This window comes from Gossypium arboreum, chromosome 3 (assembly GCF_025698485.1).
Source record: "Gossypium arboreum isolate Shixiya-1 chromosome 3, ASM2569848v2, whole genome shotgun sequence".
Lineage (NCBI taxonomy): Eukaryota > Viridiplantae > Streptophyta > Magnoliopsida > Malvales > Malvaceae > Gossypium > Gossypium arboreum.
This window is the reverse complement of record NC_069072.1, coordinates 107,768,479-107,787,855: the sequence shown is the minus strand read 5'-3', so window position 1 is coordinate 107,787,855 and position 19,377 is coordinate 107,768,479. Positions and strand designations below refer to the sequence as shown.

At 34.2% G+C, this 19,377-nt stretch overlaps 1 protein-coding gene across 1 annotated transcript; it reads right to left on the bottom strand.

Annotated features, from left to right (window-relative positions):
- Positions 1-13,059: 13,059 nt before the first annotated feature.
- On the bottom strand, positions 13,060-15,706 carry LOC108474390 (butanoate--CoA ligase AAE1). The gene is made up of 2 exons (XM_017776297.2): positions 15,313-15,706; positions 13,060-14,852 (listed from the first exon to the last, which is right to left on the bottom strand). Exons 1-2 carry the CDS (start codon positions 15,508-15,510, stop codon positions 13,383-13,385), a joined length of 1,668 nt encoding a protein of 555 aa, XP_017631786.1. The 5' UTR covers positions 15,511-15,706; the 3' UTR covers positions 13,060-13,382.
- Positions 15,707-19,377: the final 3,671 nt, after the last annotated feature.

Here is a 19,377-nt window from a genome sequence, read left to right as displayed (position 1 = left end):
CCTATCCCGTAACCATTGCCGAAATAAGTAAGGGGCATTACCGGACTTGTAACTCATGACAGAACGGTAAAACTTTTTTTTTTTTTTAGATCATTCATTTGGATAAACACTAAACACAGCCAGGGATAATATGTAAACTTCTATAAGTAAACATTCAAAAGATGTCATTTTCGCATGGCTTATATACAATAACCAAATTATTCTTTCGCTACTAGTCTATTCTATACATGCCATAAGATAATCCAATCTCATGGCTACCGTAATGGTAGATAGTATGATGAAGTGCTGACGATCCCCGAGCTAGTAGTCAGAATCCACAACCTACAGACCAAAAACATGAACGAACAGAGTAAGCTTTCATAAGCTTAGTAAGTTTTAAGCAAAACGATAATTTTGTTGAATCAATGACGTTTTTCACATATACTTAATCTAGATAAAATCTCATTTGACCCAATATACCTAACCAAAATTTCACATAATTTAATTCACTTTTCTTTAGCCCTGAGCTTTAAGTCACAAAGTGTTTTCATTCAATATCTTTGGTCATTCATTTCAACTGTTCGATGAAGTTAATCTAGAGCTTCATCTCGAACTATAATATCAATAAACGCATCACTTAACTCTCACATATATATACTTTCGTACAATAGTGATCTAGATGGTCGAATATTTCCAAAGCACATTCTTCATCAACTGAAGATGGATTCACATGGTAAGCACATTCTTCACCAATTTACAACTTTCAATAATCCTTTCCACTTGTTCATAATCACATCCATATTTTCAAGTATTTCAACATGACAAGTACTAAATTCTCAGAGGCACCTAAAGAACCAAACATATTCCTTATTACATATCGTAAGTTTACGAATATAATCCTTACCTTGTCTTGGCACATCTAGTGAACCCAATCCGTACTCAAATCATAAGGCCTTTGGGCGTAATATGCACTAATACATAATAATATTTCATCCCATACTTCATTATACAAGCATACCATTACCAATTAGATCATTCTCATATTTGAAGTTATAATATTGATCACATTTACATACCTTTTTGATACTAATAATTCACTTTGAAATCAATCCACCGACGAGTAAGTAATACGTACACGAACATCTTTAAATCGTAATACTTATTTGATGGTAAGTTATCATGGATACTCAATATCAAAGTCTTACTTGAATCTTCGGGTCTTCAAAACCCGGATATAGTACGAGAACGAAGCATACGGACATTAATTCAGAATAATATTCCCGCATAAAGCCTGCGGGATCTTAACCCGGATATAGTACTAGCACAAATGCCCTTCGGGACTTATCACATTTATGCACTTTCACATCCATCACATTGGCCATTCGGCCTTATCACATATATACACCTTCACATCCATCACATCGGTCATTAGGTCTTATCTCATATATACACTTTCACATTCATCACATTGGCCATTCGGCCTTATCACATATATACACTTTCACATTCATCACATCGGCCATTAGGCCTTGTCACATATATACACTTTCACATTCATCACATTGGTCATTCGGCCTTATCTCATATATACACTTTCACATTCATCACATTGGCCATTCGGCCTTATCACATATATACACTTTCACATTCATCACATCGGCCATTAGGCCTTGTCACATATATACACTTTCACATTCATCACATTGGCCATTCGGCCTTGTCACATATATACACTTTCACATTCATCACATTGGCCATTCAGCCTTATCTCATATATACACTTTCACATTCATCACATCGGCCATTAGGCCTTGTCACATATATACACTTTCACATTCATCACATTGGCCATTCGGCCTTATCACATATACATATCTTGTACATCAATTTCATCATAACAAAATTGACTAGGTATACTAGTCATTTACGGCTTATAGCTTCACTTTAATACGGATTTGGTACTTTGATTACCAATATTTAATCGATAGCTTATAAGCAACTCAAATAGTTTTATTAAGGTTTACAACATAATCACAAATTCAGCACAAGCTGTTTTTCCTGAGCAACAGTCATTAAATTATTCGTAAATGGAGCTACGAAACTCCAAATGAAGTGCCGTTAATTTTCCCTGAAAATAGACTCATACATATTTTATCCAACAAATTTTCAGAATTTTTGGTTTGGCCAATCAATACCAGATTTTTCTTAAAGTTTCCCCTATTTCACTGTTTGACTATTCTGACCACTCTTCACTACGAATCAAATTTCTCATTGTAAAAAATTCAAAATATGTTCTAGTTTATTTCATTTGAAACTAGACTCACTAAGGCATCTAGCATATAAATTTTGTCTTTTAAAATTTTTTTTACAATTTATAATGATTTTCTAAAAACAGAACAGAGGATTACAGTGTCATTCTGCACTGTCTCACACAACTTTAAATATCTCATTATTGAAAATTCCTTTGCTTACACGGTTTCTTTTATAAGAAACTAGACTCATTAAGCTTTAATTTCATGTTTTATTCAGCCTCTAATTCAAGTCCATAAATTTATGGTGATTTTCTAAAGTCACATTACTGCTGCTGTCCTAAGCAGATTATTTCAAATTACACTTAAATTTCCAAGCTCAAACACTTAAGAACTTACCATTTGAGCTTAGAACATATCATGGCCCATCATATCTTATTAAATCAACTCAATATGTTCTATTATGATTGAATTTACTCAACGTTTAATCACTTAAAACTTACCTCGGAAGTGGTCGACGACTAGATATCCACGGCTATTCGTTTACTTTCTCTTTTCCTTTATCCGACTTTGATCCTCTTTGCTCTTAAGCTTAAGTGAAACAATAGATTGGCTTAGGTACTTAACTAATATTATTCACTTGACAATCACATTTGGCAATCACATATCATTTTCAATATGTATTAATTAATAAAACATGCCATGACTCAATTTCATGCTTATTTAATCTATATCTAATTCACATTCACAAGCAAAGAGTCACTTAGTTTATCATTCTTTCTTATACAAGAATTTAATCATATTGCCAAATGTCCTTATGTGTACATGGTACATACATAAGGCATACATATACATAATTCATATTCATTCCATTTAAGTACTTAAAACTTACAAAGGAATCAAACTCAAATACTTAAGAACCTACTTTTCAAACACACCTATAGTAAAACATATGTATATGAATATAAGATTTTCCTCATTTGAAGAAAGCACAAATACATAATTCACTCTCTCACATACCCTTTTGCACTTCACATTATCATATCCATTCAACACTTTCACTAAGTGTAGCCCAATATCTTATTCAACAACTAATTCGGATAACACATAAAGAACATCTCAATTTATATTCATTCAAAATCAAGCTAAAACTAAATTTAATTTACTCAACTTAATATGCGGCATTTATCTACCAATTCAAATGACAAGTTGAATTCATGGTCGAATGCAACAATCAACCCAATTACATAATCAATTTATCACTTAGGTGCTAATTTGAATAATTCTCATACAACTATTATCAATACACATTAATTTTTGTATAAGCCCCCACATTGCCGATTTTCACAATCAACATAGTCACAAGGGCTCACCCTATCCAGTCAAAGTTCAATTCACCAATTAAGCAAATGCTATTAATGCTAAGAAATTTTTTTTTACAATTTATCCTAGTTTGCCGAAAGAAATTATGCCCTAATTCATGAACTTAAACAACATTGGCCAACTTTCCAAGCTCATTTGAGCCATCAAGCACATTTAGTTTGTTCATACTCAACTAGAATCAATTATCCTCCCAAAATCATCAAACATACAAAATATACCCCATTAAGCTCATGACCGATTGCTAAATGCTTCATGAACACAAAAATTTTCACATGGGTCTTGTTGCAAGCTTCAAAACCAACCAAAATTCACAAATTTTCAAAGAAAATAACATGAACCTTACCTTATTTGAAGCCTTCTTTTGCCGAATGCCCTAAGCTCAAAGGTTTCTATTTTCTTTCTCAACTCACGGTAAGAAGAAGAAGAAATGGCCTTGTTATTTTCACCTCAAACATATTTTATTCATTTATTTTATTAACTTTTATTATTTCTATTTTATGAAACCATTTTCTTTAATATAAACAAATATATTATTAACATTATTTACTAACATACAAAGCACAAAATGCCAAAACAAAGTCATCATTACCTTCCACTAACATTAAAAGGGGAAATTTGACATGCAACTCCACTATTTTGCATGCATGAATCAACTAGTCATCACACATTTCCCCATCATACTTTCAAAGTTTACTACTAAGCCCTTTTTAGTGAAATTCACATTTATAACTCTAAGTTAAAACATCAAAAATGTCACACATGAACTAACACATATTATAGGCATCAAAATGAATATTAAATTATTTTTATGTCTCGGTTTTGTGGTCCCAAAACCACTTTCTGACTAGGGTCAAATTAGGGATGTCACACTCCACTTGACTTTTCCCGTTGAACCATTTGAAATCGTTAAGGATACTCGGAATCACATAAAGCTCGTACAATGTCATATCCCAGATATGGTCTTACATGTTATCACATATCGATGCCACTGTCCCAAGCAGGGTCTTATAGGAAATCGATTAACGATGCCAATGTCTCAGACATGGTCTTACACGTAATCTCAATACAATGCCAATGTCCCAGACATGGTCTTACATGTAATCACATCTCGGTAACCTAATGTCATGACATTTGTATCCTATACTATTCCTAAGGCTCGTAGGAGACTTTCGGATATCGCAACTCTGTCGATTCTTGCTTGTAATTACTCATTCAACATTCATAGCAATTCAATGATAATAAAACATATATAATTCAATTCAAATACATTTATTTGCATATAAACTTACCTCGTAGTCAAAATAGAAGGACTGGATCGACTATTCAATAACTTTAGATTTCCCCCGATCTAAATTCGATTTCTTTTGTTCTTAATCTATATACATTCAAAATTAGCTCTTTTATTCATCAACACATTCAACTTAGTCTACAAACATATATTTGGGCATTTTTGTACTTTGGCCCCTAAAGTTGCACATTTATTCAATTTAGTCCCTATTTCATAAGGACACAAAATTCAAAAAATTCAATATAACCCATGCTTAGATGAATTCTCTATAGGTACCTAGCAGCCCATATTTTTCATTTATTTCACAATTTAACCCCTCAATTTACCTTTTTCTCAATTTAATCCCTAATTGACATTTTTGTCAAAAATCACTTAAAAAAACATGAAAATCTATCATCTAACTTCCATAATTCATCATCAACCAACACAAATCTCATAAACTCAACAATGGAACTTCACAAAATCATCAACAAATTCAAAAATTAGGGCATGGGCTAGCTAGTACTCAAAGCAACAATCACAAAAACGTAAAAATCATCAAAAACCGAGCAAAATACATACCTTAATTAAGCCACAGAAATGCCGAATGGTTTAAGCATTTAAACCCTATCCTTTTCTTTTATTTTTGGTTCAAAAAGATGAGAAAATGATGAACGAATTTGTTATGTTTTATTATAATTAACTTAATTATCAATTTCCTATTTTAACCTTTAATAATAAACATATAAACCACTTAATATAAGGCCATTTATGTCCATCTCCAATATCAATGGTCTAATTTCATCATATGGACCTCCCATTTAATAAGTCATGGAAATTAAGCACTTTTAACTTATAGCATGCTACTTTTGCATTTTACGCGATTAAGTCATTTTCTCGAATTAACCACTTAAACGATAAAATTAGCTCAAGAAATTTTCATACATACATATTCACATGCTATAAGCACCAAAAATAATATTAAAATAATTTTATGACCTCAGATTTGGGGTTTTAAAACAACTGTTCTGATTTAGCTAAAATCGGGCTATTACAACTCTCCCCCTTAGGGATTTTCGTCCCCGAAAATCTTATCAGCAAATAGATTTGGGTATTGCTTTCTTATAGCATCCTCGGGTTCCCACGTAGCTTCTTCAACCCCGTGTCGATGCCACAATACTTTCACTAATGCAATTTTCTTATTTCTCAACTCTTTGATCTCATGAGCTAGAATTCGGATCGATTCTTCACTGTATGATAAATCTAATTAAATCTCAACTTCGGTCGGAGAAATAACATGTGAGTGATTAGATTTGTATCTTCGTAGCATCGATACATGAAACACGTTATGAATCTTTTCTAACTCAGACGACAATGCTAGCCGGTAAGCAATCGGTTCAACTCGCTCGATAATCTCATACGGCCCGATGAATCTCGGACTCAACTTTCTTTTCTACTGAATCTGAGTATTTTCTTCCATGGTGAAACTTTCAAAAACACTCTATCCCTGATCTGAAACTCAATATCTTTCCATTTCAAGTCTGCATAAGATTTCTGTCGATCTGATGCTGCTTTCAAACTATCACAGATCACTTTCACTTTTTCTTCAGTCTCTCTTTTTCTTCAGTCTCTCTAATCAGATCAACCCTGTGAATTTTATTCTCGCTAAGTTCAGTCCAGTACAATGGTGTTCGACACTTTCAACCATATAAAGCTTCGTATGGTGCCATTTTAATACTTGATTGATAACTATTATTATACGCGAATTCAATCAACGACAAATATTTTTCCAACGTACCTTCAAACTCAAGAATACAACATCTCAATATATCCTCTAGTATCTAAATAAAATCGCGCAGATTGAGCATCCGTCTGCGGGTGAAATGCAATACTAAAATGTAGTTCTGTACCTAGTGTATCTTACAGTTTCTTCCAAAACCTCAATGTGAACCTCGGATCTCTATCTTAAACAATAGAAATAGGTGCTCCATGTGATCTCACAATCTCAGAGATATATAACTCAGCTAACTTTTCAAGTGAATAGTCTGTTTGTACCGAAATGAAATGAGCCAATTTTGTTAACCTGTCAACAACAACCCAGATCGCATCTTTCTTTCTCAAAGATAGGGGTAAACTCAAAACAAAATCCATAGTACTTTATCCCATTTCCGCTCGGGAATCATAATTGGCTGCAATAAACTAGACAGTACTTGATGCTCAACTTTAACTTGCTGACAAATCAAACATTTAGAAATGAATTCTAAAATGTCTTGTTTCATGCCATGCCACCAATAAAGCTGTTTCAAATCGTTATACATTTTCGTGCTTCCAAGATAAACAGATAAACGACTACTATGTGCTTCATTCAAAATCATCTGAATTAACTCTGAATTTCTCGAAACACATATTCGGCTTTTGAATCTTAAACAATCATTGGAATTAACTTGAAACTCTGAATCAAGTTTCGAATCACATTGAGCTCGTTTTGCTAACATTTCATTACTAACTTTCTGAGCTTCGTAAATCTACTATATAAACAACGGTCTTGCTTTCAATTCAGCTACAATCGATCCGTCATCAGATAAAGCCAACCGAGTATTTATTGCATGTAAAGCAAGCAAAGATTTTCGGCTTAAAGCATCAGCAACAACATTTGCTTTTCTCAGATGATAGTCAATCACTAACTCGTAATCTTTTAGTAATTCTATCAATCTCTGCTGTCAGAAATTCAAATCTTTCTGAGTCATCAAATATTTTAAACTCTTGTAATCTGAATAAACATGACATTTCTCACCGAACAAATAATGATGCCATATTTTCAATGCAAATACAATGGCTGCTAACTCTAAATCATGCGTCGGGTAATTCTTTTCATGCGGCTTCAACTGTCTTGTGGCATAAGCTATGACTTTGCCTTCCTGCATCAAAACGCAGCCTAGACCATTCAAAGATGTATCATTAAACACTACAAACCCTTTACCCAGTTCTGGCTGTACTAACACTAGAGCTTCAGTCAAAAGAGCTTTCAACTAATCAAAAATTTTCTGACATTTCTCAGACAATTCAAACTTTATATCTTTCTGAAGAAATCTCGTCAACGAAGTCATAATCATTGAAAAGCCTTTCATAAATCGTCTATAATATCCCACTAGTCCCAGAAAACTACGGACCTCAGAAACATTTCTTGGAGGCTTCCAATCTATAATCGTAGATATCTTGCTCGGATCGACTTGCATACCTGATGCTGATACAATATGTCCCAGAAAACCAACTTCGTGCAACCAGAATTCACATTTGCTAAACTTTTCAAATAACTGCTTATCATGCAGAGTCTGCAATACAATTCTGAAATGCTCGGATTCATTTCTCGAATAAATCAAAATATCATCTATGAACAATAACAAATCGATCTAGGTACGGTCTGAAAATCCAGTTTATTAAGTCCATAAAGACAGCAGGTGCATTCGTCAGTCCGAAAGGCATAACCAAAAATTCATAGTGACCATACCTCGTTCTAAATGTAGTCTTTGGCACATCAAAGTCTCTAACTCGCAACTGATAATAACCCGATCTCAAATCTATTTTCAAAAACACTATAGCCCCTTCAATTGGTCAAATAAATCATCAATTCGTGGTAGAGGGTATTTGTTCTTGATCATCACTTTGTTAAGCTGTCTCTAGTCTATACACATTCTCATCGTGCCATCTTTCTTTTTTACAAACAATACGGGAGCACCCTAGGGTGAGAAACTCGGTCCTGCAAATCCTCTATCAGTCAGTTCTTGCAATTGAGCTTTTAATTCTTTTAATTCTATTGGAGCCATTCTGTACAGATCTATCGATATCAGCGTTGTACTCGGCATTAACTCAATGCCAAACTCAACCTCTCGGATCGGTGGTAAACCTGGTAACTCTTCGGGAAATACATTCGTATACTCACACACAACTGGCACAAATTCGATCTTCTTCCACTTTCATATCAGGCACATAAGCAAAATAAGCTTTGCAGCCCTTTCTCACATATTTCTGAGCCAATATCGATGAAATCACTACTAGTAAGCCATTCAGATCATCTGACTAAATTCATATAATCTCTTTATTCTGACGTCTCAGATCAATCGTTTTTCGTTTACAATTCACAACAGCATCATGCAATGTTAGCCAACCCATACCCAGAATTATATCAAATTCATCAAATGGTAACAACACCAAATCAGCCAAAAAATAGAAATCTCGAATCATCAACGGACAATTCTTGCACACTTTATCAACCAACAGACACTTGCCTAAGGGGTTCGATACTCTAATTACAAATTTAGTAGACTCTACAGGCAAAGTCTTACTGGATACTAAATTCACAGATATATATGAATGAGTTGATCCTAGATCTATCAATGCAATAACTTTAGTATTATAGAGAGTAAACGTACCGGTGATAACATCTGGAGATGACACTTATTCACGAGCGCGAATAGCGTAGGCTATTGCAGGTGTTCTAGCATCAGATCTCGCAGTAGTGTCTCGTGTCGCACCTCTACCACCGCTCACATTTCTCGTCTTTCTAGGTGGTCTACCTCTAGCTGTAGTATTACTCAGCCTCATATTTTGTACTGTATCTTGCTCAGCCAACTCAGGACAATCACGGATAAAGTGATCCAATGATCCATATTTAAAACAAGCCCTATCATTCAATCTACAATCATCGGGATACCGTTTACCATAATGTTTACATTCAAGTCGGTTAGGTCTTACACTCCCAACACTAGCTATCGAAGTAGCTGGAGCTTTGAAGCTCGACTCACTCGATCTCAGTTTGAATGTCCCACAGATGCATTGGAACGATTAAACAAGTCCCAAAATTTCTTCGATGCAGACTGATAAGATTTACTTGTTGATCTCTTTCTCGAATCTCTTACTTCAAAATCAGCTTTTCTCTTTTCTTTACTAAGATCCTCGGCTTTACAAGCCCTCTTAATTAAAACAACGAATTCTTTGATTTTCAAAATCCCAACTAGAAGTTTTATATTTTCATTCAACCCGTCAACGAACCTTTTGCACATGATCTCTTCAGTAGACACATATTCTTGAGCATATTTGCTTAATCGCACGAACTGTCTTTCATACTCTGTCACCATCATCTGACCTTATTTCAACTCTAGAAACTCTTTATGCTTCTGATCGAGAAATCGCTGACTTATATACTTCTTTTGAAACTTGGATTGAAAGAATTCCCAGGTAATTCGTTCTCTAGAAACCACCGATGTCAATGTTTTCCACCAATGATATGCATTATCTCTAAGCAAAAATACTACACACTTGATACATTCATCAGGAGTACAAGACAATTCATCAAATACTCTGATTGTGTTCTCGAGCTAGAATTTAGCCCTCTCAGCATCATCATCAACTGTAACCCGAAACTCTTTGGCCCTGTGTTTACGTATCTTATCCACTAGCGGCTTACTCAATCAAATCGGATCTAACACTTGTGGCACAACTGGAACTTGTTGAGGAATAGGTGGGGTGGAGGTTGTTAAGCAACCGAATTCGTTCGAAAAAACTCTATGATCCACTCACTCATCATTTGGAAGAAGGCTTGCTTAGCCTCTCCCCCTTGACTACTAGAAATCGACTTAGAATTAGCCAGCGCTGCCCTTTGAGCGGGAGCGGGCGCATTACTTTCCACATCATTAGGTACGGCTCGATCGTGATCCATTTGCTACATAAAAACACATTTTAACTGTCAAGAATCATCACAGTATCGCAATTCATATATATGGCATGTATAGCTAGACTCTCAGACGCTACTAAATACTAATAAAATGTAACACCCCTAACTATATCTGTCGCCAGAATAGGGTTACTGATCAATACACATCGTTCACATACATAACATATACAATCATAATCAAAATCCATTCATATCAATCACATTGTCCCTTATAAGGTTCTACGATACCTTTAAACATGCTTAGGAGTGGTTCGGGACTAAACCGATAACATTTGCAAACTTTGGGAGGCTTAGAAAATTTTCTTTAATTTAAGGGTCACACGCCTATGTGAACAGTGTGCCTCACACGGCCACTAGACACAGGCGTGTCCTCAGCCGTGTGGTACAAGTTAATATGTATACCCTGTTTTCACAGGGCCAGTGACACGAGCGTTTCTGGTGGCCGTGTGAGGCACATAGCCTGTTAACACGGGCGTGTGACCTTTAAATCAAAGAAAATTTTCTAAGTCTCCCAAAGTTTGCAAATGTTATCGGTTTAGTCTCAAACCACTTCTAAGCATGTTTTAAGATCTCGTAGGACCTCATAAGGGACAATGTGATTGATATGAATGGATTTTGATTATGATTGTATATGTTAGGCATGTGAACGATGTGTATTGATTGGTAATACCTCGTAACCCTATTCTTGCGACGGATAAGGGTTAGGGGTGTTACATTCCAATCCTATTAAGGTATATCAATGTCTTCTTTTTATCAAGGTTTTGCATTTACTTTTTTTTATAGAAATGTAATCTATTTTCTCCATTCAAAATGGGTCTGTTTATTTTTAGGTGAACTTATGATTCTTTTTCTTAATTTTTTTTTTACTTTGGGTTAAACTGATCTACGTAAATCAATTAAGAGAAAATGCTATGGAAAATGCTTTCAAATATTTTCATCGAAGAAAATAAAAGTTTTTCTAAATTTTGATGTTCGTAATGCTTTGATAAATGATAAATGACATGAACATTAACATTAAAAATAGTGGCTTGTAAGATTGACATGGTTTTGTATTATATATATGGATGATGGTTAATCTTTAGAAGCATGAATTTATGGCTGCTACACAAACATGGACAAAGAAAGCCTACTAAACTCAGTTGAGTTGATTAACTGACTGAAAATGTCTCGGGTAGGTTTTTTCAATTTTCCCCTAAAGTTGGTTCAGTTTTGGTTCCATAAAAAAAGGAAAAGTCAATTAAGTCGATTTTTGGTTTTTTTGCACTGAATCGATTGCCTGATTGATTGCTTACCCCAATTGGAAGGTAAGATGACCAAGCGATTTGTGACACCTCACAATTGACCCCGACCACTGGATTCGAATATATGATGACACATTATGTTTCTGAAGCAACTTAGACTATCATAATCCAATTACGGAATAATTAAGCATATAAACATGGGATAATTTAAAGCCTTTTCAATCTTGAATATAATTATGCTTTATCGATGTTTAACAACCTCACTAAGTAGGTCTCGAGGATATACAGGCTTAATATACTTTAAAAGTTGGTTAAATTCGACCGTTAATCCCTATACTTGACAAAAGTTATTGATTTAGTATCTATACTTTAATTTGATCAATTTTAGTTCTTATACTTTTCGATTTGGACAATTTTAGTCTCTTTCCTTTTTGAATTTTGAAATTTTAGTCCTAACCCAAACAATAGTAGTTAAATTCGTTTGGTTAAATTCAATTACTAGTTCTGCACTATATGTACAGTTGTAGATTTAATCAATATTTTCTAATTGGCTCATTCTAAGCCCTTATACTTTTTCAAATTTTGAAATTTCAGTCTTGACACAAATGACCATTATTAATCAATTAATTGAATTTTTAGTGAGTAATATGTAGAAATAACAAGTTGGCATGGCATTACACATATGACAATATGTTTGCAGTATCAAAATTTGGAAATAGCAGAACTTAATCAAATGAATTCAACATTTATCGTTTGGTAACTATTGAAATTTTAAAATTCGAAAAATATAGGGGCTAAAAATGACCAACTTAAAGTATAAGGCCTAAATCCACAACTTTTATAAAGTACAATGACTAATAGCAAAATTTAACCTTAAAAGTTAGGTTAAATGCTGCTAGTTCCTGTATTTTGCATTATGGATTAAGCCTTATACTTTAATTTGGTCAATTTTAATCCAAATTTCAAATTTTCAATCCTCACCTAACGATTAAGTTAAGTTTTGTTATCTCCAAAATCAGATGTGTCAAACATATTACTATGTGTTTTTCATATATTACTTACTAAAAATGGAGTTAATGGTTTTTACGACTATTATTTGCGTCAACACTAAAATTTCAAATTTGAAAAGTACAGAAATTTAGAATGATCCAATTAGAGAATATGTACCAAAACTACAATGGTATGTATAGTATAAAACTAGTAATTAAATTTAACCAAACAGATTTAATTGCTATTGTTTAGATTAGGTCTAAAATTTCTAAATTCGAAAACTACACGAACTAAATTGGTCAACTAAAATTGACCAATTCGAAAAATATAGGACTAAATTCATAACTTACACAAAGTACAGTGACTAATAGAAGAATTTAACATAAAAGCTATGGTTGTCTGCTATCTAATTCAAACCAGATAAAATTCGTGTAAATTCCATTCTGTTAAAATAAAAGCGTGAACAATTGATGCCTACACCATTGGATTTATAATACCAACCTCAACCTGCCACAAAGACCTCACCTTCCATTAAAGGTGATCTACAATTTGCTCTTACTCTTTGACATGCTTCCTAATGCCTTGGCCTTCTCTCGTAGAACATATTTCTGCGTCTTTCCAGTCGAAGTCTTGGGCAAATCCTGGAAAACCACTGTTCGAGGAGCCATGTAGTGGGGCAAGTTATCTCGACAATATTTGATAATTTCATCAACACTGGCTTCGTGACCGTCCTTCAACTTTACAAATGCACAAGGTGTCTCCCCCCAGTAATCATCTGGTCTTGCCACCACAGCTGCCTCTAGCACAGCTGGATGGCTGTACAGCACTGATTCCACTTCAATGGAGCTTATATTTTCCCCCCCAGAGATGATTATGTCCTTGGACCGGTCCTTGAGTTCTATGTAACCATCAGGGTGTCTCACTCCCAAGTCCCCACTTCGGAACCATCCACCATTAAAAGCATCCTTCGTTGCTTTTATGTTTTTAAGGTATCCATTCATGACAGTGTTGCCTCTAAACATAACCTCACCTATACTACTTGCATCAGGTGGCATACTCTTCATAGTTACAGGATCTTTAACATCGATTTCCTCTATACCAAGATGATTCAACCCCTGCCTAGCCTTGATCTTAGCCTGTACGTCTCGAGGCAGAGAATCCCATTCTGGTTTCCAAGTGCATACTGTTCCTGGACCATAGGTTTCAGTTAGGCCATATGAATGAACCACTCTAAATCCCAGTTCATCCATTTTGAAAAGCACATGAGGTGGTGGTGGTGCGGCTCCCGTCATGATCACAACTTTCCCTGGAAGACGTCTTTGGTTGCGAGCTAGTGCATTTATTATCATGTTCAAAACCGTAGGTGCACCACCCATGTGAGTCACCTTGTACTTAGCAATATTAGAAAATATTCCTCCCGCAGAGACATTTCTTAAACATACATTTGTACCACCTTGAGCAGCAACTGCCCATGTAAGACACCATCCATTGCAATGAAACATGGGAACAGTCCATAAATATACAGGCATTGAGGCCATCTCATTGAGAAGAATTGTGGCTAGAGAATTGAGATAGGCACCTCGGTGGCTATAAATAACACCTTTTGGGCTTGATGTCGTACCAGAAGTATAATTAAGCGAGATGGGTTCCCACTCATCTTCTGGTCTTCTAATATCAAAATCTAGTTTCCCCATTGCTAATAAACTGTCATAGTCCAAGTTTGCAGATGTGGAGTTGGAGTTGCTCCTGGAAGGAACTTGCCGATCATGATCCGGGATCAAGACTAGTTGGGGCAGCTTAGCACTCGTGTTGGATAGTATTTTCAATGCTCCCTCTGCAATATGGAGGAATTCGTAATCTACAAAAAGGAATTTGGCTTCTGAATGCTTCAATAACACTGCCACCATCGAGGAATCATGACGTATATTGAGTGTACATAGAACAGCCCCAGCCATCGGAACACCAAAATGAAGTTCATACATCGCTGGAACATTTGGGGCTAATACAGCAACCTGCTCTCAAACAAGCAAAGATCACCTTGGCATGCAGTAATAAGGAAAAAACTATAGAGGTGAAAAAAAGATAAAATCAAGTTCGAGAATTGAAGTATGGCCTATAGAAGCAAATCCGTTTAATCCAAGCTTAGAAAGGACAATAAATAGCATATTTGAACGAATATCACACATCCAATGCAGAGGAAGAGGGAGAAAACACCAGTAACACAACCTCCAAAACCAACTCAATTGGAATATAATTCAACACCAGTAACACAAACTGGGAATGCAAGTTTCCCGGATTTGAATCCGAAAATTTAACAGCCAAATAACTAGATTTAAAAATTGAAGTCTTGGGCTTTGACAAACAAGTCTAAAAAAAACAGAAAATCACTGGATTGAAGAAAGCTAAAGCTCATAAATGGCAAGAAAAAAAAATAGTGGTAGAGTAGAGAAAGGAGGCAAAAGAGAGAATTACCACATGACGAGGGGCAATTCCCAGCTGGGCAAGCGCAGAAGCGAGACGAACGCACCTCTGACGAGTCTGTTTCCAGGTATACTTGACATCACCGTGGACAAGGGAGACAGAGTCTGGGTAGATAACCGCGGCGCGGTCCAAGAAGGTGATCGGAGTCAAAGGAACGAAGTTTGCAGAGCACTTGATTGAACCTTCCATATCTCCTTCAACGCTTCCGTGGGAGATTTAGTAATGTAAAAGATTAATTAGTGAGTGAAGATAGGATTATTGGATTGATCCTGGACTGTGTACTCCTTGCTTTCTGGTAATAAAAGGACAGGTAGAGAGAATGAATCAAATGCCAATCTCATTTTTAGTGATTTTATTTTTTTACTTTGAGTTATGTTTCTGTTACCTTATCACTATCATATAAACTATCAATGACAAAATAAAAGAGAAACGTCAATGTCAAAGTGCGTGTTGCATTTTTTTAACAGGAATAAATTTTAAATTTATATATGAATTATAATTTATTGTATAATTATATATAAATTTTATTTTGTATAATTTTGTACAAGAAATTTTATTTTATTATATTTTTATAAATTATTAATATAATTATTGATATAACATCATTTTATGTTTATATATTACATTCATAAATAATTATATTTATTTAATATAAATATAAATTGATGTATTTATTTTTTAAATGTATATTATTAAATTACAATTAAAATTTTTCATGTATAAATTGTACCAAGTTAAAGTTCACGTATACAATTACATATTAAATCAAAATTCATATATAATTTTAAAATTTATCACTTTTCAATAATATTGTTTTTTTCAATAATACGTCAAGTGTACTATGTGCGTCCATATATATGCACAACTCCCAGTCGGCTAAATATACCATATGTAAAAAAAAATAATTTATTAAATAGCTCGATCTTCTAAAAATGTATTGAAATAGTTTGTTTTTTGAGAGTGCGTGAAAACGCTGATGCGCTTTCTACACAGTTAGCAGGACCTGTAAGTCATAATTTTTGACTTTTTTAACATAATTAATTTCTGAGCAGATGGTTAAATATTAGTAGTTTTGTTCTTAAATCTCAAGTTCAATTCCTATTCTACTCACATTTGTATTTTTTATTTCATGTTGTTTTAAGTTTTTTTATTTTTAATTAATATTTTTCACGTACTAGCTGTCTTGATTAAATGGTTAAATAATAATGATTTTATCGTTAAGTCTCAAGTTTAATTTCTCTTTTAAACACATTTTTAATTTTTATTTCATTTTTGTTTTATTTTTAATTAATAAATATATTTCTCAAGCTAGAATGTGTCACTAAAGATTAGTTATTAGTGTCACATCAGCACAAACTAATAATGTTAGTGCGGAGACTAAATGATGAAATACAAGTTCGAATACCAACTAAATACTTTTAGACAAATTCAAATGACAAACTATATATTAGTCATTTTAAATTTCGAACATGCTTTTCTTATTAGAAGCGTAATATTTTTATCATTACATCCAATATTAATTAATATGACTAAACATCATTAAATTTTTATTGATTTTCTAAAAGGAAACATCATAAAAGTGATTACATTAAAACAATCTACTATTAAGTGATATCAACCAAGTAGCCAATATTTGACTTGAGTAACTCTTCTCTCGAAATTGGGCTTCAGTAAAAAAATTGCATTTAATTGTAATTTAAACTTGCAATTTTAGCCATATGATCAGTAGTTTTATTGTGGTCCCTAGGAATGTATCAAAAACGTATTCTCCAATCATGACTCAAGAAATGATGAATCAGTCACAGCTCTGACATCCTAATATTTGTCGTGCCGCTAGCTAAAATAGTTTCCACTACCAAAGTATTATTACACTTCACTTTTAACTGTCTAATTGTAACAGTCCAATTTTGGTGAAATCGGAACAGTAGTCTTAGGACCACAAATCTGAGCTGAAAAATAATTTATTTTTATTTTATTATATGGTTCGTATTATGATAGATATGTCATGTGAAACTTTTGATAAAAAAATATTATCAATTAAATGTTTCATTACGGGAAGGACCAAATAGCATAAAATGCAAAAATTGGATTCCAATAGCTAGAAGGATCAAATAGCTATGGAATTCAAAACTTAAGGTCCTTATACGATAATTAGATCATTAAAGAAAATATGTAGATATTTTGGTATGACTCATCCATGGAAAAATAAAAAAAAGGCTAAGGACTAAATTGGAAAGATGAAAAGTTATTAAATGACAATTTAATTAAATGAAAAGAAAACAATTTCATATCATCTTCCCCAAATGTTTCCACGGAAACCTTAGGAGAGAGGAAGAAGACTTATCAAGCTTATTTGGGTAAGAAATAAAGCCCTGTTGTAACACCCCTAACACGTAACCGACATTAGATTAGGGTTACGAGCCATTACCAGACAAACAGAACATTTCGGACCAATTCAGAATCATAGATATCATATATTATCAAAATAGAAGCATTCATCGCCAATTTATTCAACAATATGGTCTACGACACCTAAAACATACATTTATGGAAAGGTCGAAACTAAACCGAACCTATTCAAAATTTTCAGAACTTACCCAATTCTATCAAACGGTTAAAGTCACACGCCCGTGCGACTAGGCCGTGTGTCACACACGGGCACTAAACACGCCCATGTGAACCAGCCGTGCCAAAAATAGGTCCTATACTGACTTTTTCACATGGCCAATAGGCACGCCCGTGTACTATGGTCGTGTGATACTTAGCTAGCTACTGACTTTAGCCCACGGCCATATGACACGCCCGTGTGTCAAAACCTTGTGATTCTTAGGAGAATACTGCTTTTCTTACATGGCCACAAGGCACGCCCATGTACCCTGACCGTGTGGCACATTGCAGGCTTGGTTTAAGCCAATTTGCCACTTCTCTTGGGGCCAAACCTTTAAGCAATAATATACAACATTAATACCAAAATTTCCAACTAATTCCATGATTAAAAATGACCAAAACACATTAGAACTTAGCACATTACAAACATACACCAAAACCATAAACAAACTTGTCATTTGTTAGCCAACTCTCATGGCATAATATATACACATCAAAACTTATACATAGACTTTCTAGCGTATACATGCCATACTTTAAAATATATACACTTTCAAAAGTACCAAAACGAGATCGATAGTGTGGTGACGATCCTCAACTATCCTCGAGCCTTCAGTAGCTACGATAATTGTAAAACAGACAGTAAACACACAGAGTAAGCTACAAAGAGCTTAGTAAGCCAAATACAATTGGTCTAATTACTAAAGCATATATGTACCATTCAACCATATAGATTCATAACCATTTCATAGAATAAGTCATACTTAACCATACACTATTGTTTACATATATGTCATGCTTCATTTCCAATTCCATACATATTTCATAGAGATGGAGTTTTTCATATTCAAAAATTTAGTATGATACAAACATAAGTTACACAGTTCATATACTCATGTTTCGTACGCTATCATCAGACGGTTCAGAAACGATACAGATGTTCATAACCAAGTACAATGCCGACGTCCCGGACGTGGTCTTACATGTAATTCAATATCGATGCTTTTGTCCCAGACAGGGTCTTACACGATATCAGATATGATGCCAATATCCCAAACATGGTCTTATACGTAAATCTCAATCGAGGCCTGTGTCCCAGACAAGGTCTTATACAATGTTTCGACAGATGTCAACTTTTCTTTAGAAACTTATAGAGCTTTTCGGATACTATCATATTATCAGAATTTATTCAAAATCCATTTATCAAGCTCTCAAGGCCCTCCAATATAGATTACAGTTTATATGTACATAATTTATTTCAATTAACACATAATTGTAATTTGACTTACCTCGGACGGATTTTGGATAAAAAGAGTCGTCTATTCAACTACTTTGGACTTCCCCCGATCAAAGTCCGATTCTCTTTGTTCTTGATCTAATACAATACAAATTCAACCATTCAGTCATTCATTTCATTCAATTTTATCTATATACACATATTTAGGGCAC

Excerpts from the sequence above, each read along its gene's own strand:
- LOC108474390 (XM_017776297.2), bottom strand. The coding sequence starts at position 15,510 with ATGGAAGGTTCAATCAAGTGCTCTGCAAACTTCGTTCCTTTGACTCCG. Across the intron at positions 14,853-15,312 it reads GAATTGCCCCTCGTCATGTG|GTTGCTGTATTAGCCCCAAA; the intron begins GTAATTCTCTCT and ends GTTTGAGAGCAG.